This window comes from Bacillus rossius, chromosome 15 (assembly GCF_032445375.1).
Source record: "Bacillus rossius redtenbacheri isolate Brsri chromosome 15, Brsri_v3, whole genome shotgun sequence".
Classification (NCBI taxonomy): Eukaryota; Metazoa; Arthropoda; class Insecta; order Phasmatodea; family Bacillidae; genus Bacillus; species Bacillus rossius.
The window spans coordinates 14,708,015-14,720,717 of NC_086342.1; the positions used below are offsets into that span (position 1 = coordinate 14,708,015).

General features: G+C 37.7%; 2 protein-coding genes across 8 annotated transcripts in view; one reads left to right on the forward strand and one right to left on the reverse strand.

Moving 5' to 3' along the window:
• LOC134539744 (E3 ubiquitin-protein ligase Mdm2-like) overlaps positions 1–6,805 on the forward strand; it is a 36,273-nt gene extending 29,468 nt beyond the window's left edge. For all 7 annotated transcript variants that reach the window (XM_063382010.1, XM_063382012.1, XM_063382011.1 and 4 more), the window contains one exon: positions 527–6,805. In XM_063382010.1, the coding sequence (XP_063238080.1) occupies positions 527–1,327 (801 nt within the window). In that variant the 3' untranslated portion in view covers positions 1,328–6,805. The remainder of the gene's footprint in view (positions 1–526) is intronic.
• Positions 6,806–7,631: 826 nt separating this feature from the next.
• On the reverse strand, positions 7,632–12,387 carry LOC134539745 (uncharacterized). Its single transcript, XM_063382015.1, has 2 exons — positions 12,307–12,387; positions 7,632–8,744 (listed from the first exon to the last, which is right to left on the reverse strand). The coding sequence occupies exons 1-2, from the start codon at positions 12,371–12,373 to the stop codon at positions 7,882–7,884; spliced, it is 930 nt and encodes a 309-aa protein (XP_063238085.1). The 5' UTR covers positions 12,374–12,387; the 3' UTR covers positions 7,632–7,881.
• Positions 12,388–12,703: the final 316 nt, after the last annotated feature.

A 12,703-nucleotide genomic window follows, 5' to 3' on the forward strand; every position in this document is an offset into this window, starting at 1 on the left:
TATATAAAGTTTACACTATATAATTGTGGTTGTGCACTAAATTCTAATTTTGTGTAATTTTTTACAAATCTCTTTAAAAATTTTAAATAGACTTATTGAGATGCTTCAACATTCCAATCTCTTACTGAAAAACAGAAAATTTCATGCTCAAATTTAAACAGTTGTGATGTACTACAAGATTGGATGGATTTATTGTTTACACCTCGTGAGATAGTGATGTTCTAGTTAATATATAAAAACGTAAGCATCTCTGACATTTTATTTATTGTTGTGTATATTTGCCTATTGTTTCCATCATAGTGAAACAAAATAAATGTTATGTTTTCCTGGATTTTACATATTTTGGTCCCATTCTCTTGAAATATACAAAAATGAGGTTCTACTGAGTTCATCCATTCATTCTCCCATATTCTGGCAACAAGGGACTTTTCATAGCACTAGAAACAATTTTTGCTATAAAATAACAGTAATGCTTGAGGGTAGCAGCATTTGTGCAACCCTAAAATTTAAATATATTTCCTTTCAGGTGCGGAAGGAATTCTTTCCCCCGAGACCAGGCGGTGTGAAGACCCGCGACGGCCTCAAGAGAAAGAGGGAGGAGAAGCGCAACGCGCGGTTGAAGCACAAGGGCTTGGAAGCCAGCGACCTCTCCAGCGGGGGGGAAGAAGCGGAGGAAGTGGCGGCGAAGAAGCCCAGACCGGAACGCGGCCACCAGGCGGCGGACAGCGGCATCAGCTGCTCGAGCCAGGAGATGCTGAGCCAAGACCTGGCGCTCACTCTCCATTGTGCCAGCGTCCAGGACAGACTGAAAAGCATGATGCCGGGCAGGGGCTCGGTGACGTGTGGCGGCGTGGACGTCTTGGACGGGACGGGGGGCGTGACCGCGGAGGGCGGGGGCGTCGAGGAGGGTCCGGCCCGCGCCCCGAAGCGTCCCGCGGAGGAGACCTGCGGTGACTTGCGGGCCGCCAGCTTCCTGGACGAGGGCCTACCCGGGACGAGTCGCGACGGGGAGCGCCCCGAGAGCTGCTCCTCCTCCCGGGAGCTGCCGTCTCCCGAGGGCCCGCCCGCCGCCCTGGGGACCTGTGCCGCCTGCCGCAAGCTCGCCGTGCTGCGGACGTGCATCGACTGCCACAAGACTGCGAGCGAGAGCGCGCAGTGCATTATCTGCTGCTCCCAGCCCAAGAACGCCACCTTCGTCCACCTTCGCGGCAGGATCGTCCATACCGCCGCCTGCTACGCGTGCGCGCTGCGGATTTGGAAGACGAAGAAGCGTTGCCCGGTGTGCAACTTGAAGATAAAAACTATTTATAAAAACATTGTTGTTTGATATAAAGAACTCGCTCATCTTATTACGTCTTCGGTGTTTTTCGATTTGTGATTGTTGAGTAGTGATGCATTGCAGCAGAAACTGGTACGTGGTCATGAATGGTAATACAGTAAAACCCCTGGTTCCTGGGCATAGGGTCATGGGGGGGGGGGGGGGGACTGACAGCCAGACACACACCCCATTTCCAAACCTGTGCTCCTCAAAATATGCTTTTTTTTTCCGTGCCGACTCCATGTTCACGTGGTGAAATTCACGGTGCAGATGTATCGGTTAACGAGCTCTAATTAAGTTTAACCCTAATTTCATAAGGGAAATCAAAGGAATTTTGATTACAATGTTAATTTATTTAACTTTGACAGTAAGCACATAACATACCAGAGAGGTGAAGAATGTTAAAGCATTGTGACGTTGCTTTATTATCGTGGAATGTTAGGAAGTATGGAGCATGGACAGCAGCCAGTGTTTTTCCTGCTTGGGGAATAAAAGGCTTCTTTTTTCTCCCCACTACACTATGCAACAATCTTTTTTTGTTAACTCATGTCAAAATAAACATGACTGCGGCAGTTAAAAGGGAGGTAGGAGGGTTGTGCTTGCTTCCACTCAGTCGCAGTGTACGCGTAGGAGCCAGAAAAATAAGCATCTTGCTATAGTTTTTTTTTCTTCAGCTAAATAAGTTAAAAATATCATTCACTTGTAAAAATATTTTTAATAAAATATTACTGCTACATATATTTTGATAATTTGAAAATCATGGTACAAAATTTATCTTCGTAACATTTAGAAAGAAACAACCCTTTGTGTAGACTTTCATTTACCAGACTCACCCTATTTTCAGACATAATGTTTGTCTAGGATAAATTTATGTGCTATTTAACTTATCAGCAATTAAGTTAGGTAATACAAAAAAAATTCATCCGCCATTTTTGCCGTGGACTTTTTTCTTTAGAAGAAGTGTGAAGTAAACCACAGCAGTACTACAGTTACTTGGTGTTTCTCCAAATTTTACACTTGACTCATATTATGAATTTCTGGTTATTATTCTCTACAATAGTTATTTGCTACCATACTTTGTGATATTGCCATGTCTCTGATATTCAGCCAAGTTACATGCATTCTTAGATAACGTCAAAATACAACCCAACCCATTAATCCATTTGATTTGTGAATTATTCTATGAATTAAACCTGCAACCTAATGTTTGCTAGCATATCACACAACTAATTTTTGCAATAAAGTAATCATTATAATTATTTTTGTGGTTTTAATCTAGAAAGGAATGAAAAATTTTGTTTGTTTGAAAAACTGAACTAGATGGTTATTTGTTAGCATTTGTGTATGTGAATATTTAGTTCGTAAACATTTAGAATGAAAATATTAATTTTTTTAATAAGTTACATTTAAGATGCTAATTTACAAAATAATTTATCTTAATTTGGAAAAAAAAAAAGTAGATGCTAATTTTTCCAGCCCCTATGTGTATATGTACTCAAAAAGCATGTCATAGCATTTCAGTTTATCAGTTTGTTGACATTTCTAATATATTTTTACTCTCGTCTTAGTAAAATTAGGTGAGCCAAATACGGTGTGGTAATGTCTCTTAACTTAATATGGTAAATCAGTCTTTCTGTAGTTTTCTCTCTATTTGCATTACGAACAACCCTAAAATAAATACCAAAAGTTAATTTTTTTGTCTGAAGGGGGGAAAAAGTCTTGGTTATTCTGCAAGTTTTTCTGAATTTTGGGGTCCAGTACATACTTTATTACACTCGTACACCAAATCAGAAGTCTGTATATTATATTTAAAAAAGTGTGCGAGTTAACAGCTATACACAAAAAAAAAATATATAGTACAACCGATTCGGAGAGAGAAACAAATAGTAAGTCAACGAATGGTAATCAAAGCCGAGAGAGATTCAAAATCCTAGAAATGTAAGTTATCTTATAAGAACAGTAGCAGAGAGTGTAGTGTGTCCGAAAGCAAGTGGTATCACAATGGTTGGCTTGACCAGGGGCGAAACAACTAAATTCCCAAAGGGGGGTCAATATACCTTTTTATAAAGAATCATCGATCCCCCATATTGAAGCGGGGGGTCCGGTCCTCCCCCAGGAAAATTTGTATTCAAAGGTGGAAAATGGTGCTATTAAAGCAGTTTTACTATCTAAAAATTGATTACACAGCACTTTCTTTGCCCCCGTTTGCCCCCACTTCAAGGTTTCAGAGGGGGGGCAAAATAGCCTTGCCCCCTCCTGTTGCACCCCTGGGCTTGATGGCTGATTAGTGCCGGGCGCATGACACACAGACATGTCTGTGCCTGGGAACCGTTATCCTCGGTAGAAGGGAGGAAGGGATCAGTGAAGAGGAGGGGGTATCCACTGCTTCATGTGCAGTACCACGCTCGCCAAGAGAAACAAAGCACAATCTGCCTCAAACTAATTTTTGGCACTGTTTACTTCAATTTCTACTTTTAAAAAGAAATTTTTTACGGTTCCTCGAAAAGGGGTCATTTTGGAGAGGTGGTAATAAGCGGGGTCGTAGCAGCCAGGGTTTTACTGTACTAGAAACTTGGAAATTAGTTTTGGTCCTCTGACATGCTTCAAAATGAATGTTTATATTTATATTTGGAATCTATTTTGTGCAATAAAATTAATTTTCTCTTGCTCTTAACTCAGTTACACAGCTTTTCTAGCTATAATAATACACAGTTTTTTACTGTAAAATAAACACATTTCTTGTAATACAAACTGATAATTTCCATGTAATTTTCTTTTCATTGTAAATATGTATGTAGTGTACATTTATTATCACCATTTGTTTTAACTTATTGTTAAAGTGAAATGAAAAATGTAGTCACAAAAGAATGCCAATTGTCTCGTTACAGCTTACATGTCATGTGGTAAATTACAAAATTACCTCAAAGTTATTTGAACACAAAGAATACATTACAAATTTCCTAGCATTGTAGCAGATGGTGAGACTAGTTCACCAAGCGTATGCAAGTCATCTTGTTTGATTGCGTGAAACTGTGAGATATCTCATGTGTCACACACTACAACATAATGCAATATCTTTTTTTTTTTGTATGCTGTTGGGAAAGGCATTCTTTTCACAAACAAATTGCACGGGATGACTTAAAATATTTTATTATTTATTGTATTTGTTTTTGTTGCTTGAACAGGGACTTAATGTTTTCTGTATCAGATGTTTATATACTTTTTTTCAAATGGATACGATGGTAGTGACTTGTTTTTAGAGTTTTTCTGGGTTGGTCATTAAACATAACCTGAAACTGTTAGTCTTAGTTTCTGTTCTCACAGGAAGTTTCAGTGGAACCCACTGTGCCCTGTTCGTTACGCCCTTCTCTTGAGGGGACCTGGTTGTGTATTTATGTGGCAGGAATGTGTGTGGCGTATGTTTGTCTTTCAGCCCATACTCTGTGCTTATTTCGTTGCAAAACTATAATGGTTTGATCATGCCATGTACGTTGAAAGGTCTTTAATCCGGTATTCTATGGTTCTGCACGTTGTATAATCTGTAGGCCTGTACGAATATCAATTCTTTTAATTTGAATCAAATATGAATATCGAATTAAAATAGTAAGATTGCGGATTAGAATCCCACCATTTTATTTATTTTTTCATGTGAAACAAATACATAGAGAAAGAGAAAGTGACTTCTGAGAAATTAGGCAAATAATACTAAAGTGAAAAGTTGGTTGGATTACATCGGCTAAAATATGTAAAATATTAAAATTAAGAATAAAAATAATTGTGTTTTAATTATGCAGCAATCTTAACCTAACCAATCTTTCACGTTAGTTTCTATTTGCCCTATTTTCCAGAACCTGCTAGACTACATATTGATACAGAAAATTTTACTGAGCTGTAAAATACAGTAAATTCGATTACATCTCACGAAAAACGTTAATCTTTTATTAAAATGCTGTATTCCCAAATTAGTGTTTAAATGTCCTCATATTTAAAATTTTAGACCATAGTTATTTATGCTTTTTCGTCAATGGCAATCAGGTTAACTGTACTTCAGTTCAGCAATAATATAAAAACAATCTCTGCTAATTTTTTATGGAGTTGGAAACCATTATTTACGTATTTTTATAGTGTTTTTAAGTTGCGATGTTTGTTTTGTCATAGAAACATACAGCAAGTAAGTTACTACTGTGTCGCGACTATCGTTATAGATACACTGTTGAAACTATGACGTTCACTTCTTATAGTGGCCATTGCAAAGGAGTTTATGTGTTTTGTGGTGTTGTAGACCATAGTAGGTATTGACATTTATTTATTTTTTACCCACTATTGGCACGTGATGAAATGGATAGTACTAATACTTTAGTTTCAAGTTAAAAATAACAAATATGCTATGTTTTGAATCGTTCACACAATTTTTATATTACTTTTTGGTGAGACAGTTGTGAATAATAACTTAGAATACTTAAAAGTCAGTTATTGAAATCTCAACAGTGAACGTTGGTATAAGACACTCATGTCATAACGAATGCTATGTCAAATATTCATATGCAAATGAATATTTGTTATTTTGAAGTATGTATTAATATTAGAGGTCGAATCAAATATGAATAATAAACTATTCGTATTCAAGAATTAAAATGTTCACACAGGTCTAGTAATTGCTAATTGGGCACCAATTATTTCTTCAGGGTGGATTGTAGCTGTTGATTCTGGCAGCCAGGCATTGCACCTGCAATTTTAGTTTGCTCAGAGTTTATGATTACTGTCTGTTTTCATAACTATTTTCCAAAGATGACCAATGCCTATCTGTATTTTTTTTTTCTTTGGCATTATCGTTGAAATTATCTTAACGTTCAATAATCCAGCAAAATCACCAAACTGCCAGCCCCAGATTATCTTAATTAAAGACCTTTCACTACTCCTAAATGTTCTTCCTCATATGTTTTTGGAACCACATTGTGAAATAGTAAGTGGTTGTGAAACTGGTACATGTAATGGAACATAAAAGTAGGATCTTTGCCTGAATTTAAAGTGAAGCTAAGAATTTTACTTTGAATGCATTCTGAATTGGTCTAATATAATTCAAATACGTAGTAGTTATTAAAGTGAGTTTAAGGTTACTGGTGAACAAAATGTTTTGAAATAATACAGCACACAGAATGATAAAATTAAAGTATGAACTTAGTAAACTACTTTGCTGCTTCATTAAAATGATTTCATAGCATAATTTATTTTATTCACAATATTTTATCTCTTCATAGTACATGTTACAGTTTCTTTGCAATAGATACTCATGCTGCATCTGTTGTACAATGTTCATAGTTGTGCTCTATATGCACACATACAGGTATATATAAAGCGATCATAGGCCATCACTATTCTGACCAGTACAGTGGTACAAGAAATCTGAAAAACTTCTGTTTTTGTGTTGCCTTGTTACTGCAGTTGCTCACAAAAATTTTAGTTCACTAAATAAACCTTTAAGCTTAATTCAGTCATTTTTTACTTTACAACAAATTGTACCATTTCCATTATTTAGGAAGACATTTTTGATTGCTCATTCATTGTTGCCAAAACAAATGTGTTGACACCAAGCAGCATTTGACACCAGATGTGCTGGTGACGTCCATTTTGAGCGTCTTTACAAATTAAAGATGGTTTATCGTAGTATTATCAAATTTTTTTCTGTATTAAGTTAAAATACATTTATTTTTTCCCAACAGCATAAATGAGCTCATCTGTTTTAAGACAAATGACTTTTTTTTGCACATAATCTTAAGTCTGATGGTATAATTATTGTAAAATTAATATATAATTAAAGAGTTTTATAATTTGAATTGTTATTTATAGTGTACATATTTGAAAAAATATATTTAATAATAAATTAAAAATACACATCATGTTTTGTGATTTCAATAAGAAGTTTTTTTAATTGCTGTTAGAAATGCTTTTAGTAATGGGATCTTTAAAAATTGAACAAAAATTCTAATTAGTTAGAAATTTTTTCTATGTGGTGACAAAAAAACAATTTAACTTTTTAAAGTAAGAATGAATATATATATATATATATATATATTCATTCTTACTTTAAATGTTATATATATATAACCATTTAGTTTATATATAATACAAATTATGGAGTACACAGCTGTCTTACACAAATTATGGAGTATACAGCTGTCTCGCCCATTAGAAGTTAAATCTAGTGTAATTTTAAATGGAATTTAAAATCTTAATGTTCCATAAAAAAGAAATTGAATTAATTGTAATTAATGTAACAAATTTGGCAAAAGCCTACATTAAAAATTTACGGAAGTACATAATTTTTGAGCTACAAGTTTTTCACAGGTTGAATTATTTATTTGTTCTATTACTATATTGTTAATATTTTTTGTTTAAGAATTTTCATTTGAACTTCTTTCCAATGTAAAAAAAGTACTTCTTATTCAGTTACTTTTTGGAGAATATTTCCATATTAAAATGTGCTATAACTTACAATAAATTGAATGGAAATATGAAAATAATTTCGTTACCTAGAGGAAGATGTGGAGATGTAAGAATGATCATTAAATAACATCCATTTTGCCAGCGATGGATATTTCGCTATCCGGCAAAGTTAATGCGGCATCTTCCACATTTTCTTTGACCTTTGGGAAATCAATTTTGTCGTCCACATGAATCATCTCTCGGTTGTGTTTCTGAGTTATGAGCGCGGACAGCAGGCGAGCCACATACTGTTCCTCTTGATTCGCGTCGTCATATTCCTGATACTTGGTCATCACGTTGTGGTACGGCCTGGGAGTTCTCGCCTCGTGTGAGCCAGGGCGGTGCGTTTTGTACCCGTCGGAAGTTTCAAAAAAGCTGCCGTGAACGTTTTCCCGCACTGGAATTTCTGCGGGTGGGTTCTCGGAGTGAAAGTACCTGTTTCTGTGGTGGTGGGGGAGGGTTCTGAAAAGATGGCCATCCCCGATCAAACTGTTTCTTATGTTCCACTCCATCTGTCGGATGCTGTCGTCGTAGTTTTCCTGATCCACCCCGACGAAGCTGCCCCTGTGGACGGGCACGTCGGGTATTTCGTTCTGCTCGTTCTTTTTGTGTTTTTTTTTCCCGTAGTCATCTTCCTCTGCGCTGTCGTCCAGTCCCGAAACAACTTTCACCGATGTTTTTCCCTCGCCTTCCTTCCCGGCCATGGCGTTGTCATCTTCGCGCTCTTCGGAGTTCTCCTCCTCGTCCTCTTGGCTGTCCCACTCTCTCTGCTCCTGACACTCGTCACAGTCGCCGTGCTTGGTGCCCGAGGGTGTCGCCAGCTTCACCTTGAGCACCGCGCTCACTATGCCGGGGCTGACGGCGGGACGGGGCCCGGCGCGGTGGTGGGCTCGCTCCGCGGGGTCCAGCGAGCCTGCCTTGCGCTGCACCGTGATGCCACTGGCTGCACAGAGGAACATGGCATTGTGGCGCACATGCGTACCGCATCTCGCAGAACAAGGCATCTATAATGGCACGCAAGCATATAGGAACCTGCAGGGGCGTAGCCAGGGGGGGGGGGGGGGTTAGGGGTTAACCCCCCCCCCCCCAGCACCAAATCTTTAATTAATTTCTTATTCATCACTCAAACAAATTACATATTAAAATTAATAAAAAAAATTACCATTACAATATTTAAATTTAAGAACCGAAAACTGCTAAAATAGCACTATTTTGCACCTTAAAATCCAAATTTTCCCAGGGGGGAGGGGGCCATGCTTCTTAACACCCCCCTGTACACAAATCCTGGCTACGCCACTGGGGACCTGCACTGATTAACTACTATTTACATAACTCCCTGCGACCAATTGAAGCTGAGTATATAACATCGGTGGCAACTTTTTTTTTTTTCACAAATGAAAAAACATTTTTCAAGTACAATAATACTTTATTGTTATATTATTAATTTTGTGGTTTATTTTTCCAACTAAATTAATTTTTTGTAACTGAATTTCAATCTAATTGGTTGCCATTTGTTAAGTTTCCGGGTCATTTTGGAACAGGCTTGATTAGCTGGGGCATGTGTGGATCTCAGGAGCGGGGAATAGCTCTCGTTACGGAAGCGAGGTGGCACAGATTCAAGATACAGGAGACGTGGGTTCGAATCCCAATTGCTGAGATGGCTTTTATGCTTCCTTACCACGGTCCCCAGGGCCATCCGGAGAAACTAAGGGCCTGGATGCAAATATTTTGTTGGGTCCCCTCTCAGTATTTTTAATGTGCATCTTTTCAAAACCCCACAGTATTGCCATAACTGTAAATGATCTGTGGGTGTTGCATTACTTGAAGGTTTTGTATGAATTCTATTAGCAACAGACTAAAATTTTGTCTTATCAGGGTATATTGAAGCATTAAAAATAATCTGGAAACTATGACCAGGCTCCTGGGATTTGTCAGCCCCGCCCCCTTCCCTCTCCCCCTTCAACCCACAACTCATTTCTGAAGACAGCCCTGCCTGTCCCAATACCCCTGGTCTAGATGTCCTAAATAGAAAGGGGAAAAAAAACAAAGGCTCTGTCCTTAAGTTCTTACAATATTAATTAATGCTATGGAAGTGGACCTTAATAATTATTGATACAGCATTGTTTTTTTTTTCTGTCAGGTTTTCCATGTGTATCATTACAAACGTTTTTTGTATGCTTACAGGTGTATGTCTCCCACGTTCGATTCTGGGTGACTCGTCTACTTTGAGAGGAGATATTGGACCTGCATTAAAACCAATTTGAATCAAATTTAATTTTCTGCAGAAAAAAGTGAACTATTCACACCACGTTTGAAAAGTTTTTAAAAGGTTTACAATATAATAACTGAGAGATAAAATTACGAAGAATAGCATGAAAAAATCTACAATGTCGAGGCATATGGCTTATTTATACAATCAGAATTGCAAGAAATGAAGATTAGAAGAAAGAACAGCCTGTGATGATTCCAAAAAAGGCGCCACTCATGGTTGCCTTGTACTGATGATCTCACTGCTGTCGAGATATCTCAAATAATTTTAAAAAAATCTGCTCCACCTGCCTTTTAAAAAATTAAAATATTCTGTGTCTATGTATGTATGTATGTGTACATATGTGTATGTATATGTGTGTGTGTGTGTGTGTGTATATATATATATATATATATATATATATATATATATATATATATATATATATATATATATATATATGAGAGAGAGAGAGAGTTGACAAGCTTCTGGGCTCTGTAGCGACAATGCCGGATGCAGCATTGCAATATTTCCACGTCTGCTAGAGTTATCATCCAATTGAGGATAAATATTTAATGTGCTATTGGCCGTCTCGCTCTTAGATTGCAGTACACGGCTTATGACGCGCGCTGTTGACAAATCTCTTAACACATCACGAATTTCAGAATTATTTTTTTTTATTTCTCATTGCACGAGACACATTTTAAGAATTCATAACATAACAAATATTATTTTATACTATCACGCTTATTAAATTTGTAATAAATCGCCACCACTACAGCTGACCAAAGTTGACCAAAGCGTCCTTAATTCCATTGTTCCCATTTTAAAAAAAAATTAATAGGTACTCAAATACTTTCAACACAACCTTGTGCTCTATTCCGCGTAGCCTACAAATGTAGGTTCTTTTCGGGGTTCCATCAACCATAGCTTACATTCATATAATCCACTTACAGGTAGAAAATAAAATCACACATGTGAATGAATAACCCGTTGCTTGCTCGCAAGACACGGCAACAGTTGACAGGCTTGTTTTCAGGAATGCGTGTCGAAGGAAATGGCAGATGTTTAAAAGGAAGCCGTTATCTTTGAACTTGCTTGCAGGACAGAATCCAACTTCTCCAAGCACACGACTGCGTTTCCTCTTACCATTGAATATATATAATGATATTCAATGCTCTTACGAATCAGTTTTAGAATGAGCCTCTATTACAGTGCTCTTGTGCTGATGACACATCTTCACAGCGATGCCCACGAAAATTATATAAGCAATTGAAGGATGTTGCTTTTAAAAACAAATACCATTCATTGAGAACATTTATCATGCTTTCGACCCCCATCTAACTTTAATGGCAAAAATCGTTGCCGCTGAGCAACTTTTTGGCGTGGCAGTGTCTAAGGAAATGCATAACTGAAACATAGAGCGTTTTTGTCGGTGGCGTCCTGAAACAAGAATTTAAAAAAAAAAATATTAATTCAATACATCTGTAAGGTTTTTTTAATGTGATACATTTTGTAATAGTTCAAAATAATTCCTTTTTTTTTTTTAATTTTTTTTGGCCCTTTAGTGACTTCAAATACACTGTGAAAAAACGCTTTATCCAAAAAAAAAATACAATTCGTATGATAAATGGCAACAGCGCGCGCAGAATCAAGGACAGCTCCAACGGCCGTCACCGTGTGTTAGAGAGAGAAAAAGAGAAAGCTTCTACTTACTTCCCGACTGCAATCTAAGAATGGGATGCTCTATAGCCAATAATACGTTATTATCGTTTGTGCTAGCCTGAAAAAATCAAGCTGTCCGAGCTTATGATGAAAAGAAGTGACTAAAACTACTGGTAATAGTCTACTCTAGCTGGCGATCAGGTAGTTGGCCAAACCAAACATTTACCCCTTGAAATTTAGCGCAGTGTATCAAATCTATTAAAGATTTACGTATATATATTTTTTTAAATTTTTCTTAGGTAAGAATTGATGTGACTTGTAACCAAGTGCGAAACTAAACAACCCCCACCCTCCCCTTTCTGAAGGAGCAAGACGCTGTTGCTAGCGAAAATTTATAACTAATCATCGCACTATCGTTAAAAAAACAAAAATATCTTTATAATGAATATGTTCTTGTATTTTTGTATGGCATCATGGACCCTCATTGAATTCCGAAAAAAATGCCTCCTCTCCCTCCTATTTCTGTTTTTAACTGGATTCACCCTTGCTTGTATGTGTTCTACCCGCGTACCAATAACACGTCGACACTCACCCGAGCCAACCACGAAGGTTGCAGCGGCGGCACACAGAACGAGGTTCGAAAGGCGGGCGCGTGTCATGTCGGGACAGCTCCTGCAGGTGGCAGCACTGGCGAAGTACTGAAGGACGGGCTCGTGGGAGAGGCAAGTGCGGGGAAGACCAAAAAAGCAGTAAAAAAAGAAAGAGGCGTAATCATTCTTCCCCGCCTCGGGTCCCAGTTGCACGACGCGAGCAAAAGACGAAATAAGAAAAAAAAATAATAATAACGAGAACCTGGGAAGGAAGTGGCTGTTCATTTCGGTTAGTTGTGGGAAATGTTTTCGCGTGCATTGTTAGACGACCTGTGCGGGTTTCTACACTCTTTGACAATAGCCCGTGGGACGAAAACGTGTGGTTCATGCGAGATAATT